Raw genomic sequence first — 20,204 nt, 5'->3', positions numbered from 1 at the left:
ACAAAATAAAAATTGTCATTTTTTAATTTTTTTTTAAAATGTGTTTTTGAGCGATAAAAAATAATTTCAGTCGAAATGTTCAATAAAGCATTTACTACTGCCAAATTTTTAAAATACTAAAGAACTAAAAAAACAAAAATATAAATTCATTTTTAAAAAAATTAATTTTTGAGAACTATTCAAGAAGCAATACAATTAATTTTTTAATTTTTTCTTAAATTTTGCTGAATTTAGTGACTTCTTGTGAAGTCTAGGGGAGTCAAATAAAACCAATTCCTAAAAATTTATTTGAGTTGTGTTGTTAGCTATTGATCAATAACAGTGGTTCCAATGCATAATCGGACAAGATTTTGTCTAATATGCTCTAAACATAGAAATAATGCACCAAAAAAATAGTTTTTTTTCGCTTATAATTACACTCCACATTCCAATATACACTCAGATCTCGTTTTATGCGGATTCAAATTTATGTGATTTTTAAATTACATTTTTTTTTTAGAATTTTATTTTTTACCGTTCCATTAAACCAAGTTTGCATCACTGATATAATTGTTATAGTTTGTTTTTTTACTAAATCAAATTCTTAATATGGATCCAGATACGGAAAGAGCATTAAAGATTCATCGCGGAATGTTTTCTAATTGGTTTTCCGGATATGAAGAGTTGCATAAGCAACTATTATTTTGCAAGAAAAGAAACAATTGAATCCCCTAAAAATTCTTTGATCTCGTACCCTATTCACTACATTAATTCTAGTAATGAAAATTATATTTTACCATATGATGACAATATGATGAAAGTAACGTTGAACCAATTCCAAAACGATACAGACAACTATTCAGTGATTCAGGTTAATTATACATATTTACAGAATTTCCTTAAAAAATGTTTTAGCTCATTTTTTTGGACCATTTTCACTTTTTCTGTAATTAATGAATTAATATTATATTTTTTTTAAGTATTTTGTTTTTATTGGTTAAGTAAATTAAATAAAAATATTTTAGTTGATTTTTTTATGCGATTTTGTTCTGATTTTTAATTAAAATCTGAATTTATGCGGTTTTTCAGAATTTTGGAACGAATCATTACTTTTTATATGAAGATATAGTATCGTTTTATGCGAATTCAATTTATGCGATTTTTTTTGGAACGTACCCAGCAAAAACTTACATTGAAAAGTAATGAGTTAAAAAGCTAATATACCTACTATTCACTACTTACACAATAGCTTTTTAACTCATTATTTTAACACGGTGATGTCATTGGAGGCAAGTACTTACCACATTCGCTTACAAATAGGCATTTATAGAATTTTGTATTTGCAAACAAAATATGAAAAAAAATAAGTCGCAGCCAAGAGTCGAACCAAGAACTATCCGTTTGCTAGTCTGCTGTTCTACTCACTACACCACTGCTTAGTTATTTTATTGTGCATCAAATAATGATTTTCACTCAGTAGTACTATATTATTTTCTGTTTTTCTAAAAATAAACATGCAATAAAATAAATGGGCAAATTGAGAAAAAGTAACTGATTATTTGCTTTGTTTATTTTGTTTGTTTACTTTGTTTTTTTAGACTTTAGCTCATAAACAAGTACTTATGTATCAGATTATATTCCAGCCATTACTAAACTACTTATATGTAATGCAGTTGGTATGTAGTAGTCATTGAAAAGTAAGCTGTTCAGTAATTGCAAGTCATTACCAAGTTTTTGCTGGGTATCTATCGCATAAAACGAGACCTGAGTGTATCTAAAAAATAACAAAAATTAAAATTTGCATAACTAAAACTGTAAATTTTTGCAGAAAACCCAAAATAACTCAATCAATATTTGTTGTCTAGAATGGCTTTATAATCGATTTTACCAAGTTTTGGCACACTTGCGTCACTTTTGAGTTCCATGCTAGGACGTTAGTTCAGCTAGTATAGACTTTTCTAGCTGAACTAACGTGTTACTTTTTATTTGATGCACTCTCCTAGCTAATTCCTCCCAAAGATGCTCAATTACATTAAAGTCTGGAATCTGTGCAGGTGTTTCTATATGTTTGGAACTATTATGGATCAACCTTAGCTAAGCAAATTTTGATAAAAGGCAAAGTTGTTTGCGATACCAACTTTTCCGCACATTGCTTTACATTTTGTTTCCAAATGGTTCAAAATTGTGAGAAAAATCTGTCCATTTTGCCTTCAATAAAATGCAAATTGCGTACTCCGGCATTCTACATCCGGCCCCAAACTATAACCAAAGCAGAAGATTTTTATGAACAAGTTGTAACTTTGTTGGTAAACCACCGCACAGAGGGATTTTGGTGTCAAAAAGTCAATTTTTCAAACACTTAATTTCAAAAATCAAATGATGCAGTTTTGTAGATAAATGTTTAAAGATGAAATGTACACTGATAGTTTAAAGAATTTTTTTTTTTTTTTTTAAATTTAAGTAAATTCCATGCAAGTGTGTTAAGCAAAAATTTACTTATATTTTCACGCAATTCAGTGGTTTATTTATGTATAATTTTTCTAATAATACCATTTAACTTTAACATATTCGAAAAATATAGCATTTCTCCATAAATACAAAAAAAAAAAATTATGGGGATATCATAAACCGTTAAGAAGATATTTTTTTTTTTTTTTTAACGTTTATTTATTTATCGAATCTGCCTTACTTAGGCCTGACAATAAGTAATAAAATCTTATAACTAAAATTAAAACTAAATGCTCTCTGACGGGAGCGTTGATGTTCATAAGGGCCACATCTTAGCGGGGTGGTAGATCGGCTCTACGAAGCCTTGATCTTGTTTGGGTCTGTGTGAGATGTCTTGCAAGCGGGTTCGGGTGGTTCCACAATTTCATGATGTATTTCTCACGGACATTCTTGAATTCGTCTTTAACTAACGGTACTTGTAGGTCTCTATGGATGTTCTCATTTCTTATGTACCAAGGTGCACCTTTCATTATCCTAAGAATTCTCGATTGGGCCCTCTGTATAAGTTCAATACTGGAATTACTGGCCGTTCCCCACAATTGGATTCCATATGTCCAGATTGGTTTTAAAACACATTTATACAGGATGACTTTATAGTCAAGGCTTAATTTTGATTGGTGATTGAGTAACCAGTGAAGGCTAGAGGCTCTTAACTTCATGTGAAGTCTCTTGGCTTCTATATGACGACGCCAAGTAAGTCGTCTATCCAAGTGAATACCAAGGTATGTAACAGTATCTGTCTGTGGAATGTTTATGTTATTTAGTGTGATAGGTGGACAATCACCCCTTCTGAGAGTAAATGTGATGTGTTTACTTTTGAGTTCATTTACTCGTATTCTCCAGTTATTCAACCATATCTCCACGAGTCTCAGATAATTTGCCAATTTCGTAGAAGCTACCTGCGGATCTGCATGTGAGCTAAGTATTGCCGTATCATCAGCGAAAGTTGATATGGTAAGTCTATCACACACAGGCAAGTCAGAAGTATATATCAAATAAAGTGTTGGTCCGAGAACACTTCCCTGTGGAACACCAGCTTTAATTTCATAATTTCCTGTTACATAATCGCAATATTTCACTCTAAAAACTCGGTCTGATATGTATGACTCCAGCAATCGATGCGTACTTGGTGGCAGTAGACACTTAATTTTGTGAATTAACCCCTTATGCCACACCTTGTCGAAGGCCTGAGCGATGTCCAAAAAGATAGCACAGCAGTATTTTTATACCCTTCACCTTCGTGAGAAGGGTATATATAAGTTTGTCATTCCGTTTGTAATTTCTACATTTTTCATTTCCGACCCTATAAAGTATATATATTCTGGATCCTTATAGATATCGGAGTCGATTAAGCCATGCCCGTCTGTCTGTCTGTCTGTCTGTCTGTCTGTCTGTCTGTCTGTCTGTCTGTCTGTCTGTCTGTCTGTCTGTCTGTCTGTCTGTCTGTCTGTCTGTCTGTCTGTCTGTCTGTCTGTCTGTCTGTCTGTCTGTCTGTCTGTCTGTCTGTCTGTCTGTCTGTCTGTCTGTCTGTCTGTCTGTCTGTCTGTCTGTCTGTCTGTCTGTCTGTCTGTCTGTCTGTCTGTCTGTCTGTCTGTCTGTCTGTCTGTCTGTCTGTCTGTCTGTCTGTCTGTCTGTCTGTCTGTCTGTCTGTCTGTCTGTCTGTCTGTCTGTCTGTATGTCTGTCTGTCTGCCTGTCTGTCTGTCTGTCTGCCTGTCTGTCTGTCTGTCTGTCTGTCTGTCTGTTGAAATCAGTTTTCTGAAGACCCCAGATATCGTCGGGATCCAAATCTTCAATAATTCTGTCAGACATGCTTTCGAGAATTTTGCTATTTAAAATCAGCAAAATCGGTCCACAAATGGCTGAGATATGAGGAGAAAACCAAGACAACCTCGATTTTTGACCTATTTTTTTACCTATATCTGGATTACTAAGACATTAATATAGACAATATGGATATCTAATGATAGATATTTCAAAGACATTTGCAACGACGTATATAAGACCATAGTAAGTTGGACCTACAATGGGTCAAAATCGGGAAAAAAATTTTGAACCCGGATTTTTTTTTAAAAAAAAAAAAAAATTGAAAAAACAAAAAAAAAATTTTAAAATTTAAAAAAAAAAAAATTGAAAAAATTTAAAAAAAAAAAAAAAATTTTAAATTTAAAAAAAAAATAAATTAAATTTAAAAAAAAGAAATTAAAATAACAATCGAAAATTTTTTTTTTCCAAAAAATTCAAGAAACAACTCGAAAAAAAATTAAATTTTGTTTACCTAAAAATATTTAAAATTTTGAAGTATAATTTGGTGAAGGGTATATAAGATTCGGCACAGCCGAATATAGCACTCTTACTTGTTTATTTTCAAAAGATTTTCTGATCTCTCCAGTCAATCGATTAACTTGTTCAATGGTTCCATGTTGTTCACGAAAACCAAATTGATGAACTGGGATAATATTTTGGTTATTTAAGTATGGAATAATTTTACATTGCAATACTTTCTCAAATAACTTTGATATGCATGGCAGTAGACTTATAGGTCTGTATGAAGACGGCATTGTTAAATCTTTTCCTGGTTTAGGTATCATTATGATCTGAGCAATTTTCCAATTAGTTGGGAAAACGCCTAGTCTAATGATCGCAGAAAACAATACAGATAGCACGATTATAGCTATATGCGGTAGGTTTTTAATCATGGATGGCGTAATTTTGTCATATCCTGGAGATTTTTTTGTATTTGTGTTATTTTTGATAACTTTTCGAACGTCCTCGGGACTTACTCTGATATGATCATCCGCTGTCTAGTGAACAGGAGGATTTTCCAGTACAAAATCATTGTTGGGTGGATTTGGTTTAAATACATTACGTAGGTGCTCGGCAAAAATTAATGCTTTGTCCTTATCATTTCTTGCCCAATTACCGTCAGATTTTCTCAACGGAGTTTTTCCCTCTACCGGTGGTTTGATGTTACGTGTGGCTATCCAAAGAGAAAAGTTCGTATGTTTGGTATTCGTCAAACTCTCAATGTATCTTTCGTTTCTGCGATCCTCTTCTAAACAAAGGGCTCTCTTCAGTCTTCTAGTAGCGATGGACAGCCTCTGCTTTGCAGCAGGTGATCTATTTTGTTGCCATTCTCTTCTAAGCTTTCTCTTTTCGAGAAGCAATCGTTCAATATCTGAATTGGAAATATGCATTTTTGGCTTTCTAGAGATCTCGATCCTTGAATGATCCAGAGCCGAAATAATTAATGACGTGAAGTCATTGACGCATTCGTTTATCTCTCCCTCACACTGTATATTTGGATTTGTGTGGATATGGCTACTGATAAACTTTTTGTATTTAAGCCAATTTGTTTTGTAAAACGGAATATTTTCAGGAGATTTTGGTATATTTTTCCCATAATAGGTGACTATTACGGGTGAATGGTCGGAAGATAAATCAAAAGATATTTCCGTAGATATTGAATTTCGATCTACATTTCTGGATATGGCAAAGTCTATAAGGTCAGGAATTTTCCTAGGATCAGTAGGCCAGTATGTTGGTTGGCCAGGGGATATGACATCCAGGCAATTCCTACTGTCAACTAGGGCTTTGTAGAGCTGTCTTCCTCTAGGGTTAATTAGCCGTGAACCCCAGTATGTGTGTTTCGCATTGTAATCACCACATGCCAGGAAACGATCTCCTAGAGTTTCAAAGAATTCTTCAAATTTGTCCTTAGTCATCGAAAATCGTGGGGGGCAATATATGGAACTCACTGTAAGATTTCCAAATGAACATTCCAGTCGTATGGAAGTTGCTTGCATATTTTCTTTTGAAAATTCATCTAGGGCATAATGTTTTAAACGGCTTTTAATCAAGATACCAGTACCACCATGAGCTTTTCCGTCGGGATGATTTGTGTTATGGAATGAAAATCCTGGAATATTAAAGTTGTATCTATTTGTAAGGTGTGTCTCAGAAATTAACATCACATCGACGTCTTTACTTATCATAAAATTATAAACCTCAGATTTATGTTGGTTCAAACCATTTGCATTCCAAAAACAAACTTTCAAGAAACTCATTTTTTTGATAGGAGGATTTGAAGCATTTGGTTCTGCGCTCTCAAAAGCTCTTGTATTGTGTTTTGCATGGTTGACATTATGTTAGTCATGTTTTCATTAAGAGAGGTAATATTTTGTGTAAGCGCTTGTAACAGGTTTTCTAACCCTCCCGTATTTTGGGGTATATTAGGCTGCTTATTTTCTGACTTCAAAACACCAGCGTAAGAGTTGGTTCCAGATTTAGCCGTGTTTAATTGTGTGAAATTTGCATTCATTGTCGTAGAGTTCTTATTTTCATTATTACGGGCTACTGAATTTACTGGTGTAGGAAAATCTATGTTACCCGCAGATGGAACAAAAAAGTCATCTCTCTTTGGTTGACGCCTCTCTCTCAATCTTTTTAATAATTCTTTGTAAACTGGGCATCCCCGATAATTCGCCGTATGGTCGCCACCACAGTTTCCACATTTCTTTTTGAGACCCTTTTGGATAATATCACATTGTGATGAAGAATGCAAGTCTCCGCATGCAACACATACAGTGCGTAGAGTACAATAATTTCTCGTATGTCCAAACTCTTGACAGTTACCACACTGGACGGGTCGATTTCGCTTGAGAGGTTCCTCAATAGTTATTCTACGATTCAGTAAATAACGAAGAGAGTATATTGGGTGAGTTTCATTCCCTTTTAGTTTTTTATCATCTGGATCTAACTCTACTCTAAACATTGGTTGAGGAGTTTTGTCTCTGTTAAATATATTTATTACTACTTTCATTTTATAGCCCAATTCTTCCAGGGCCTCCTTGATTTCGTTAGGTTCTACACTGGACTCTATACCCTTTATGACCACTATAAGGCCCTTACTACTTTTCAGCTGATATGTGTAGAAATTCTTCTTGCCGTCGTTTAAGTATTGAGAGATTTTTCTATAATCCTCCTCAGTGTATATGACTATTTTCGTTTCATGCACACCACCTTTTCTTATTGGGACGATGTGGAAATTATTTTTTCCAACAAGATCAATTAATATTTTTACCAAATTATTAGAACTAGGTTCCCGAAGGAAGATTGGTGGTGGCTTTAATGGTTTCTGATTAGAATTACCATTTTTAACAGACTTAATATTGTCATCTTCACTCAAAAGCGCGAAACGATTATTATTCAAAGGACTTGTAGTTAGTTTCTGCTTTTTAAAAGGTGTCTCCTTTTTTTGTGGACTTAAAATTCTTTTATTAATACTTATGTATCTAAGCATACCTGGTAATACTGCTGGTTTTGTTGTGGTTATATTTCTTACATCCTTTGGAATGGCACCCTTCGATGCACCATTGTTACTACTTACGGTTTTATTAGTGTTAATTACACTTGCGCTCTCACTAGAATTTGTTTTCTGTGGTTTATTTAAAGCTTGTGTATACATGTTTAACTCTGATGTTGTTGTTGTGTTTAACACAGGCGTATTGTTCTTTATATTGGAATTTTTTGTATTCTCTTTTGTGCTATATTCTATACAATCACTTAAGAAGATATGGCCATATTTATAAGCATCTAAAAATTATTTTATTTTTGATTTTCCATGGCGAAAAAAAATGTTGCCCCACTTTCCCCCAAGATTTTTTTTTTAATAAAATGAAAGGTGGGATTGTCTTGTTTCGATTAAAAGAAAAATTAGTTTTCGGAACAGGATGAAAACTTCATATTTTTTGTCGAATAATAAACGAAATATCAAAAAAATTCTTATCTATGTATGGGTTTCGTGGGCGTGACCGATTTAATTGAAACTCGGCATGCGTTCCTTTTTTGTATCAATAAATGTATGTATCAAATTTCTAGACTTTTGCTTGGATATAAACAATTTTATGCGAAAAAATCAATTTGGATTGTATGGGCAGTGGGCGTGGTCGATTTTGATAAAATTTAATTTTTTTCTTAATTTAGTCCATATAATTCTCGGTGCCAAATTTTAATGCTCTACGACCACTGCTTATAATTTTTGCACAAAAATGTATTGCATTTATATTGCATGGGCGGTATGCGGTGGGCATGGCCGATTTTAATAAAACTTAGCATACGGTCTTCTTTTTCCAAATTTCTAGACTTTTACTTGGATAGAAAAAATTTTATGCGAAAAAATCTATTTGGATTGTATGGGCGTGGTCGATTTTGATAAAATTTTATATTTTTCTTAGTTTGGTCCATATAATTATCGGTACCAAATTTCAGCGCTCTACGACCACTCCTTATAATTTTTGCAAAAAAAATTTATGAAGCCATCCATCCATCTGTGCACCGGAGTGCACCGTAAAACACATTTTTATTGCTAGGTTTCATTATTCCAAGGTTTTGTTCACTGACGGAAATAATTTAATTTATATTGGTCAAATTAAAATACAAAAGCCACTGCAGTGGGCTCTGTTATAGTTTGGGGCTGGATGCATTTAGAGCACATTTACATTAGTCAAAATCTTGTCCGACTATGCGTTGGAGCCACTGTATATTTTATCATATTTTGAAACTAATTTTTTTTTGGGATTTTGAGTACGAGAGAAAGCACTGTGCGTCCTGCCGATGCTTTTTTGGAAGATACTTATCCATGCCATGTGGGCGATCTTCTAACGATCAACTCTTTTGGATTCAATTGACCTCGTTGGTGCGAGGCGATCTCTCTGCCTTTTGATCAGAGTGATATTTAGATCCTCCATCTCCTCGAACTTTTGAATGGTACTCGATTGAGACAATCCCATAAGACCGTCCACATCCAGAATCCTATCCTGCCCTTCATGCTCCATTATCCTGGCATGAACCTTCGTTAGGGTAAGACCCTCATCTCCCACTGGTATCCCTTCGCCCTAAAACCGTAGCTGCAACCCCAGCTACCTCTTCCTCAGTACTCCCTTCCTTACCCACTATTCGTACTACATTCTTTCCAATTATATTTCTATCTTTAATGTTGTTCCCACGAGTGTGCACTTAATAACGGACCATCTCACAAAGGGACGGCATGCGCGGACTAGGCAACTAACATACAACAGCGTTTTTCATTGACACTGAGGGGAGCTGTTAGCAATTAGTTTCTTTAAGCACTAACTAACCATACAGGCCTTCGGCACTATTACCAATCACGTTGGCCCTAAAAGTGCATATACACGATGGGTGGAACGTATATATGCACCTTGTTTCGTAGGGGAGCGAACCTAGTCTAATGGATGACCCGTAAAAAGAATGTTATATGTCTTAAAATCAAGGCAGGCAGCGAATGGTATCCCGTCCTCCCCAATATCTTGACAAGATATGTAAACTTTGGTCGCGCATTTCTTTAAAGTTACATGACCTCTTGTGGATATGTACTAAAGAGAAGCTGTACATGCGACACATGATATCAGAACCACAGAATACACTTCAGCCCTCGCATCTCGACAAGAGTGTTACCCCAGCAAGGAGTCTTATATCGTAGATAAGACATTTATTGCTATAGTAAATAGAAGATGATTTAAAATAATACTTGCTTTCTTTTATACATATTTCGAATTTTACTTAGAATAATTCTTTTTTTTACAGATGGGTTCAAACAGGGTCGTTTATCAGTCATTCTCATGTTATAACTTTATCATGGAATTTAGAAGGTACGCGTCTACTAACTGGCGGATCTACAATTCAGCTATGGAAAGAAAAGTCTAGCGAATATATGGACGATGATACAAGTGGTAAGTTTTATAAAAAGAAGAAATATTTTTTTTAATACAGGTGTCGATTTTGGCTCAAGATGCAAAAAAACAAAAGCCAAAAAGCGTACGTTGTTTTTTCTTCTTCTTCGTATTTTAATTACAATAACGTTTGCAGAAACTTAGAAGATGCAAGCAAATGTTAGCAGCGCACAGAAAACTACTAACTAGGGTTCTATAGTTGAAACAAAAAGTCGACTTTTCGACATTTTTTCGTATTTTTTTTTAAAAGTCGACTTTCCGACTATTTTCGACTTTTTACCATTTCTTGTAAAAAATACATGGCTTCTACATTTATTGATGCGCCTTTTGTAATGTTTAGCAATATAATAAATGCCCAGCCTTACAAGAGCATAGACTACTACATCTTGGTAGAGCTCTTTTCCATGATTTGGACTGTCTCAGAGATGTGTCACTAGTAAATATTATCAGATTTATTAGAAGTACCGGCTCACAGTGCTTTGTTTTCATATAGGCAATGGACAAAAATAGAAGGAATTATTGCAGACGAATAAAAATTAGTGGAATATTACCTTTTGGTAAGATTAAGAAAAAATATAATTCTTGAAAAAATCCGTGAAAGGACACGGGTACCTCCCATATATCCTGAACATTTAATTTTGAATAAAATTCACAGTTATACTCCTAACATTTTAAAATTTGGTTATAGTCATTTTAATAAAGTTATTGTTGTTTGTGATTACAATCGCAGCAAGGATTCGGGTGGCTGCCATACATCCTTTTTCTTAAAAAACCTATAAACCTGTATAAAATTATTAATTTTCAGAAATTATTTTTCTCTTATAATATTAGATGCAAAGTTCTGAAAATTTTATCGGAAGGATATTCATACTGTATAACATCTATTTTTTTTTAAATAATTCGTAAAAATCGTTTCTTATTTTGGAACCAATTTGGTAATAATCATTTTAATAAAGTTATTGTTGTTTATGAAAATTTTTATTACAATCGCAGCAAGGATTCGGGTGGCTGCCATACATACTTTTCCTTAAAAAACCTATGAACCTGAATAAAATTATTCATTTTCAGAAATTATTGTTCTCTTATAATATCAGATTAATTTAGTTATTAACATTTCAATTCTAGCAAGGATTTACATAACTGCAATATATCCTTTTTTTAAAAAAATACTGAAATATTTTATATATTTTCTAAATTCGGAAGGACGGATGGACGCACATTTGCAAATATTGATAGCCTTATGGTTCAGCTGTAATATTAGAAACTGGATGTTGGATTATACTTTAAGTGTTCCTAATATCAGCAGAAGCTCATATTAATATCTCAATCTAAGGATATGTAGGTTATATTAAATTATTGAGTTACTTACATTTACGTAAAAAATGTATTATTTATGGGTGCCATAAAAAACAATTTTTTTGAAAGTTCTAGTCAAAACGGACAAATAATGATTTCACATTATAATAAATAAGAGACAGGCATTAGATAAAATTAAAGAAAAATTAAAATTGATTAACATGTTTTTTTTTCAAAATTAAATCAAACTTTGGAATTTTTTTTTGATTTCAGCTAAAAACATACAACATCAAGAACCAAATAAAGACCTATTAATACACTTTATGCCATTAGACTACTTTTGTTAAATAATGCAATATTTCTTAGTTATTTAATAGAAAAAACGGTATTATATTATAAAAAACCAAAAATCTGGAGCTATTTCCCCAAACCATCAAATTGAAAATTTACGAAATGGTAATTTATATATTTAAACAAAAACAAAATTTTAATAGTTTTCATACGAAAGGACAACTAATGATTACATTTTCTTATAGATAATACTTATGGCTATTCTATAGTAAAACATAATCAAAATAGATTAACACGTATTTTACTAATATTCCAACAAAGTTTTAGAATTTCTGGCTTACAATAAAAAAAATGTTAATTATTAAAAATTCCGCAGATTAAACTGTTAAACCTTTTTTGACAAAAACAGTAATTTTCCATAATTCCACATTCATATTCTTTCATTTGCAGCCAATCGCGAGTTTATATCTTTTAAAACGAACTTTTAACAATGATTTTAGTTAACCATAAAAAAATATATTTTTCTCCATAAAATTTATATTGAAAATGTACTAACTTTAGCGACCTCTAGTGACGACAAAAAGTGATATTTATAAAAAAGTCTTTTTTACACGAATGAGCTATTTAGTTGTCTATTGAAAAATATAAATTTCATTAACATCAAAGACATGATCTTGTTTTTGATTTTTGTCCATTGAACAAAGCACTGTGCGGCTGGTTCCTACGGGGACCACAGGAATCACATAGTCAACGAAATTAGGGAGGGAAACTATTCTCACTTTATGTATGAATTTTCAGCATAAGGGAATAGTATTTCTAAGGGTACTACAATGGGCCACAAGGCCTCCGTGTGAACTCGCTAACTTGCGAGCAACCCACGTAACCTAACCTAGAATCAGTTATGTAGATTCTTATTATGCAATAAAAACATAATGGTGTATATGCTTATACACTATTGTTTTATTGAGGGGACCATATGGTACGCACCAACTCAAACACAAATTTTGTCAGTTTTTTAGCATTAAATTTCAGCACCCTTCTAACAGTAACTAGTCTAACTAGTGATCTTGAGCTCTTATGCACTAAGCTTTAGGCACACCAGAGAATATCAGCAAGACTTTAAATTAGTAAATAAATAAAAAAAATAAATAAAAAATCTTTAAATTTTCTTGGTTTTCGAACAATTCACCATATGAACGGAAAATGCATCATTCGTTAATTCTGTAATCCTTTGTAGATTTCATATCCTTGAATTTATTAGTATTAACAGTAAATTACTGTATTGTAGCAGTATTAAGTTTTTAGCAAATTTTCTATAATTATATTTTTCAATATTTTAAAAATTAAGTCAATTTCCTTAGAGTTACATTTTTTTTGCTCGCACAAATTTACCACTGATTTTACTAAAAATTTTCCTTACGTACAAAAATATTGGACAAAATGTCATACAACAATTGACTATTTTTTTTTTTTTTTCATATTTTATTTATTGTATCTTCACAAAATAATGTGAACTATCAATAATTTTTTCAAATCTAAATATTAATTTTTATTTACGTCCCACCACAGTTGGACGAAAAATTATGTTTAATTTATAGATCCTATCATCAGCGCAGGTCTGTTGGATTCCTTCTTCTTAGTCGGATGTAGCCATTACTTCTCATTAATGTTAGTGCAAGTGGGTTTGGGTGAACTTCTAACTTTTTCAAATATGACTCCGCTTGTTTTTTATTTCATTTTTCACCAGGGAGACACCTAGGTCCTTATGAATGTTAATATTTCTCACATACCAAGGCTCTGCTGTTATCATTCGTAATATTTTATTTTAGAATCTTTGAATTTTTTTAATGAGGCCGTGCCCCATAATTGAATTCCATAGCACAGTGGTTTAGAAACTTTTTTTTTGGAAATAATTCGGTATCTCGGGAACTATTGGAGATATTATTACAAAATTTCACATGGTTAGAGATGAGGTGTTTTTGAGTTGAATTACATTTTTTCAGCTTCCTAGGGGTAATACGGGCCAGTTTGTGCCCCCTCAAAGTTGGTCACCTCGGGTCTCAAAATTTTTAAAAAAATCCCCAAAAATTCATTTATGATCCTAATGAGCTGAAATAAAATATAAATAGTCCTTGAGAAGATCTACAAAAAATACGCTTACATGTGTAGGTTATCTCCTTCAGTTGAAGAGATATTTAGGTTTATTTATTTTTTTTTAATTTTGCTCGATTTTTTTTGTTTTTTAGATATGGCGGCCCTACGGAGGGTCGAATTTTTTTTTCAAAATATCAGCTATATTGTCAATAAAATTCAAATTCTAAATAAAATAAAAAAAACTTGGTAACAGTTATCACGTCCGTGTAAAAAGTTACACGCATCCAAAGTTGGAACATGTAAAATGGGCCTAATTTTTTACGATTTTTCCTAAAAAAGTCCCTATATTTTTTCTTTTGTAGAAACAATTTTTCTTTGGGACTATATACAATTTTTATATGTTCCGGAAAGAAAACTTAATGCAAAAGCATGTAAAGTAAAATTGGGCTCACTTAAGCGGACACAGTATCCCCCAGACCTATCCAAACTTGGACAATTTTAAAAAAAATATTTAGGTTTCAGTAAAAAATTCTAAAATGGCAAAGCACCGATCCTCGAAAAAGTTCCGTATTTGTATAACCCTATATGTTGTTTAAATACTTAGAAAGTTGTTTTACTATCACACGGTAAATAGCGTCACAGTAGGCACTTTTGTAAAAAAACTCAGTTTTTGGAACACATTTTCCCCGTTTTAGGAATTTCGGTATTTGAAAATAAAAAATGTCAAAAATTATAATGTCATTAATTTAAGGACATTTGGATCTAAATTAGTTCCCAATTTTGTTATGATATCTTTAACCGTTAAAATTTTACATTAAATCAAATTTTATATTTTTCTTCATGGAAAATCACCATATTATAATTTTTTTAGTTTTTAAGGTAAATGACGTTCAAAAAATTAATTAAATTCTTTAATTTTATTAAAATATGAATCTACAAGTCCTAAGGTTTTTACCAATATCAAATACTTATATAAAAAAGCATATATCTACTACTCAGAAGCTCCACAAACCTTGCCGCCTTTGAAAAATTTGAATATATATACTTACATATTAAATGTAACTAATGAATTCAAACGTATACTGACCTTAAAGAAAAGTTGGTATAATGCAATTTTCGCAGTAAAAACAAATAATATTTATTTTCGTGTAGGTTAATCTTCATTTAGATATACAAATACAATTCAACATTTTCCCTTATATATGCATATAGCCTTATTCCTTGCCTTCATTTTCTATATAGTGGGATTCCATGCGATGGAATAATTTGGCCATATTTCACAAAATCCCTCAAAGAACTCTAAAATTTTCAAAGTGAAATTTCAAAAAATTTTCAAAATTTTCACAAATACAATTCAACATTCTCCCTTATATATGCATATAGCCTTATTCCTTGCCTCCATTTTCCATATAGTGGGATTCCATGCCATGGAATAGTTTGGCCATATTTCACAAAATCCCTCAAAGAACTCTAAAATTTTCAAAGTGAAATTTCAAAAAATTTTCAAAATTTTCACAAATACAATTCAACATTCTCCCTTATATATGCATATAGCCTTATTCCTTGCCTCCATTTTCCATATAGTGGGATTCCATATTTCACAAAATCCCTCAAAGAACTCTAAAATTTTCAAAGTGGAATTTTCAAATTTTCACAAATACAATTCAGACAAATGGATTTTATTGTCTGATAGAGTGGTTCATTGCCTTCATTTTTTATATGATCAATATGAGTGACAAAGAAGCATTTGCCCTAATACCCAAAAAATCTTTCAGTTATATTCAATTGTAATTAAATTTTAAAAATTTACCAATTTTACATTATTTGTATTAATATCTTTATATTTGAAATAATTCTTTCATTATTTTAAAATATTATTTTTTTAATTTGTGCCAAATGTTTCTAAAAAAAATAGTTCACATATTTAAATATGTAATAGTTAAATATGTCGTTACGTCATAACATATTTAACTTTGGAGTCAAATATGTAATAACGTAAGCTCTTACGTCGAAACATATTTAACTCGGCATATTTATCTTCACACACATAAGATTATCTATAACTTAAATAGACGCTACCCCACTGCTAACCTACATAGTCATTACAAACAAGATATGTTTAAAACTATATTTTCTAAACTTACAAAAAGATTTGAAGATCGAAACAGAGCTTAACGATATCCTAAGAAATTAGCACAATTAATTCCTTCTACAACTTCAGAGATGAAGTTGTTAGAAGTTGTTAATATTAAAGTTTCTTAAAGAACATAAACAGGGTTTTTTCCTCTATCTTTTTTCCCCTAAGTTGTATCAATTTATTTAAATTTGCAAGTATCTTATTATAAACAGGCCTGTATTTGCTGCAATACTTATTTTAAGTGATGATAGAAAAAAAATAAAAAAAAAATAATATATTTTTGTGCACTGCATTGCCGGCTACTGCATTACCGAAAATCTGAGAACACAACAAGATGAAGTTAATTACTGTGAGTTATTAATTTTGAAGCCATTAATGAGACTTTTGGAAAATATAAGATATACATTAGAGTGTCCCTTAGAATTAAATTTTTGGAAATGTTGAGACGGTACCCCCTGAAAACTTGTGTAATGACATAAAAAATTGAGGTTCATTTACAAGGGGGAAAAATGCATTTTTTCAGGTATGACTAAAAAAAATTATTTTTTTAACGGGAGTTTCAAAACTCCATTTTCAAATTTTTAAAAATTTTGTTAAACAAATTTCAGAATTTTTTGATCATCACATGGGGATTTATTGACAACATAATAGGGAATAAAAAATATGACAATACCTCCTATAGTTTTTCCGTACCAGCGAGTTAAATTTTGAGATTTTCGAGAAAAACGAATATTTTGGCCATATTTTGGAGAATGAGCCGAATTTCCTTACTGTTATGATTTTAAAGTAAAAGCTATTCAGAATAGTATAGTCCAGGTAATTTAAAATATAGTCTGAAAGTTTTACTAAAATCGGAAAACTTTAACCCTTAAATCGTGAAGGTCAAACTTCAAATTTTTCAATATTTCAAATTTCTCATGGAAAGATAGCGAAATGTTATATATTTTTGGGCCGATTTAACACAAAGTCCAGTATTTACAAAAACAACAGAAAAATTTAAATTAACCCATAATAGCACTTGGGATTAAAATGACCCCAAACTTCTAAAACCATTAAAAAATAGTCAATTTCAATAGAGCTGATGAAAATTTTATTTTTATAGGAAACAAACTTTAAAATATTGTGTTGTGTATTAGAAAATAGTATTACAAAGCCATTTTGAAAAATGTTCACAATTTTCTTCAATTTTGACCACACATTTTTCAAACGGCAAAATATTGTATTTATACCTGATTTTTGCTTTAATAACGTAATTAATATTTTATTGAGGATTTTTGAATAATAAAATTGATTTTAACCCTTTAGTGTACTTTTAATTTAATAGATTTAAAAAATAACTTGAATGATTGAATTTATTTAACTCTGAAAAACATTAAAGTTATCACCATTCATATTGATTGTGTTTTTCGTGACTTTAAAAGTTGAGTGTCTTTTTAACCCCAAGTGCTATTAAGGGTTAATTTTAATTTTTGTGCTATTATTATAAATACTAGACATCATGTTATATTTTTCTTAAGTTTCATCAAAATCGGACCAAAAATATATAACATTTCGGTATTTTTCCATGAGAAATTCCAAATATTGAAAAATTTTACCTTTGACCTTCTCGATTTAAGAGTTAACGTTTTCCGATTTTAGTAGATCTTTCAGATTATATTTAAAGTTACCGGGAATATAATATTCTGAATAGCTTTTGCTTAAAAATCATAACAGTAAAGAAATTCGGCTCATTCGCCAAAATATGGCCAAAAAAATAGTTTTCTCGAAAATCTCAAAATTTAAATCGCAGGTTCGGAAAAACTATAGGAGGTATTGACATATTTTTTTCATATTTTTATTCCCTATTATGTTGTCAATAAACCCCCATGTTATGATCAAAAAATTCTGAAATTTGTTTAACAAAATTTTTAAAAATTTGAAAATGGAGTTTTGAAACTGCCATTAAAAAAAATAATTTTTTTTGGTCATACCTGGGAATAGGTTAGCGGTATCCTACGAAGACAAAGACTCATATGCAAGAAAATATGGTTATATTCTAAGTAAAAATAAACTTTTATTTTAATATTTCTCAAAATATGTTAATTTTGTTCCTACATTTCATGTTCTAGTGGCCTGAGACACGTTAATGGCCTGGCGAATTAGTAATAACTTTAACATTTTTTAACCAATTTTTGTCTTTTATATCTTATTAGAACGACAATTACGTACACATTTAGATTATTTTAAATTAAATTGCTAAAGTAATTATTTAATGGCAAAATTTTTACAAAAACTGAAAAAAAATGAATTTTTTCCCCTTGTAAATGCACCTCAAAACTAAATCGCTAAGTCGGCACGGGTTGCTCTTCTTAGAACAAGCTAAAATTTTTTTTGGTGGTATTTTATGTCATTACACAAGTTTTCAGGGGGTACCGTCTCAACATTTCCAAAAATTTAATTCTAAGGGACACTTTAATATACATATTATATATCAACGTATCAACATATTATATATCAACGTATAGGAAATTGTGTCTTCTTTTCATGAATATATTAAATTTTTAAGAATTAAAAATTTTATAGAAGACTTTTGTCAAAAATATGGGAATCAAAAATGGTAGCTGATTTTTAATAAAATTTTAATATAATAAAAGTTTTGTTTATGAATCGTTTTTATCGAAATTTGAAACTTATTTAGAAATTTTTGGTCCAAATGCAAAAGTATGAATTCTTACTGAGAATCCCACAATTCAAAAATCCCAAAAATGGTATAGGTTTCTGACTTTGTTTAAGAACCATATAGGAATGGTTTTAATATTTTAAAAGCAGCTATGTGATAAGAGTTAATTTGGCTATGGAACTCGCAGATATAAAAGTTTTGAAATTATTTTTCTTTTATAGTTCTTCCAAAATGTTATCTTTGAGAAAAATATAAACACATTTATTTTGTTTTTATTTTCTGTATAACTAAACATTAATGTATGCACTTCTTTCGAAAAAATTGAAAAAAACTACTTTTTAAAATATTTTTAATTTAAAACTTTTGAATTAGTATAGATTTTAAAATTATTATTTTTTTCTATTACTAATATATTTGTTTGTAGTACAAAAATGTATATTTGAACAAAATAGAAAGAGATTTGGATTCACTATTAGTAAAAATCCAGATTAAAGCAGGAAAAAGACTTGAAATTTTAATTTTCAAATGTGAATATCTCGTCAACTATAAGAGATAAAATATAGTTCATGCAATATTTTTTTGTAGCAATCTTCTTGTAGATTCTACGCTAATTTTTAATTTTTCATATACCCGAGATACCCAATTTTGGGGCCTTGAAAAGGCCTTTCTAAAGTCCAAATTCAAATCTTAAACTAAGCTACACCTCCTCTATAGCCGTGGAATTTTATTAACTTCGGACTGTTGGTTTAGAAATTACAGATTTATTTCCACTTTTTTCATTCCCCCCACTATGCACGAGAGGAAATTTGTACGAGGGCTAGGTGAAATCATAAACCGATTATGACCAAAATTAGCAAAGTTGTTCCTTGGCTCGAAAAAGTGATGTGGACCAAATATTATGGGAACATGTTTAAAATTGCGACATACAACAACCTTGATTAACAAATTTATTTGGACAGACGGACAGACATATGGCGGACGGACAAAGCTTATTCAACCCAAAAAGTTATTCGGTAAATACAAATAAACATACCTAGTTTCATTACAATCAGATCATTTTTGCAAAAGTTATAGAATTTTTCAATTAAGGATATATGGCAGGACCAATAGTCCTTGCTGCAATCACAATAAAAATTAACAGCAAGATTGTAAGGTTAGTGCGTATAACAAATGCAGATTTTCATGATTTTTAGATCAATTATGTAGCCAAAATTAAAAATTATGGGAGGTAGGCGTGTCCTTGGTCCGATTTTTTCCAAAAATTTAATTTTTCTTAACTAAGGTATTTTATATTGGCATACCAAATTTTAAAGCTCTACGACAACTCCTTTTATTTTTGTCCCATCGTTATATGGGGACAAAGCACTGTGCGTCGTTCCAAGTAATTGCAGAAATTCGATTAAGTTTTAAGTTAAATAATAAAAAATGTTGCGGCAGCAACTTAGAGTTAAGGTAGGGTCACACATGGCAAATATTTGACGAAAAAGACGT

General features: G+C 31.1%; 1 protein-coding gene across 1 annotated transcript in view; it reads left to right on the top strand.

Annotated features, from left to right (window-relative positions):
- The window catches only part of Rbcn-3A (Rabconnectin-3A), a 452,485-nt gene that overhangs the window by 79,445 nt on the left and 352,836 nt on the right, over positions 1-20,204 (top strand). The window contains exon 3 of the mRNA XM_065506903.1: positions 10,091-10,236. Coding sequence (XP_065362975.1) covers positions 10,091-10,236 — 146 coding nt within the window. The remainder of the gene's footprint in view (positions 1-10,090; positions 10,237-20,204) is intronic.

The sequence above is a fragment of the Calliphora vicina genome, chromosome 4 (assembly GCF_958450345.1).
Source record: "Calliphora vicina chromosome 4, idCalVici1.1, whole genome shotgun sequence".
Lineage (NCBI taxonomy): Eukaryota > Metazoa > Arthropoda > Insecta > Diptera > Calliphoridae > Calliphora > Calliphora vicina.
Note: the sequence above shows the minus strand (reverse complement) of the source record. Positions and strands in the feature narration are given on the sequence as shown.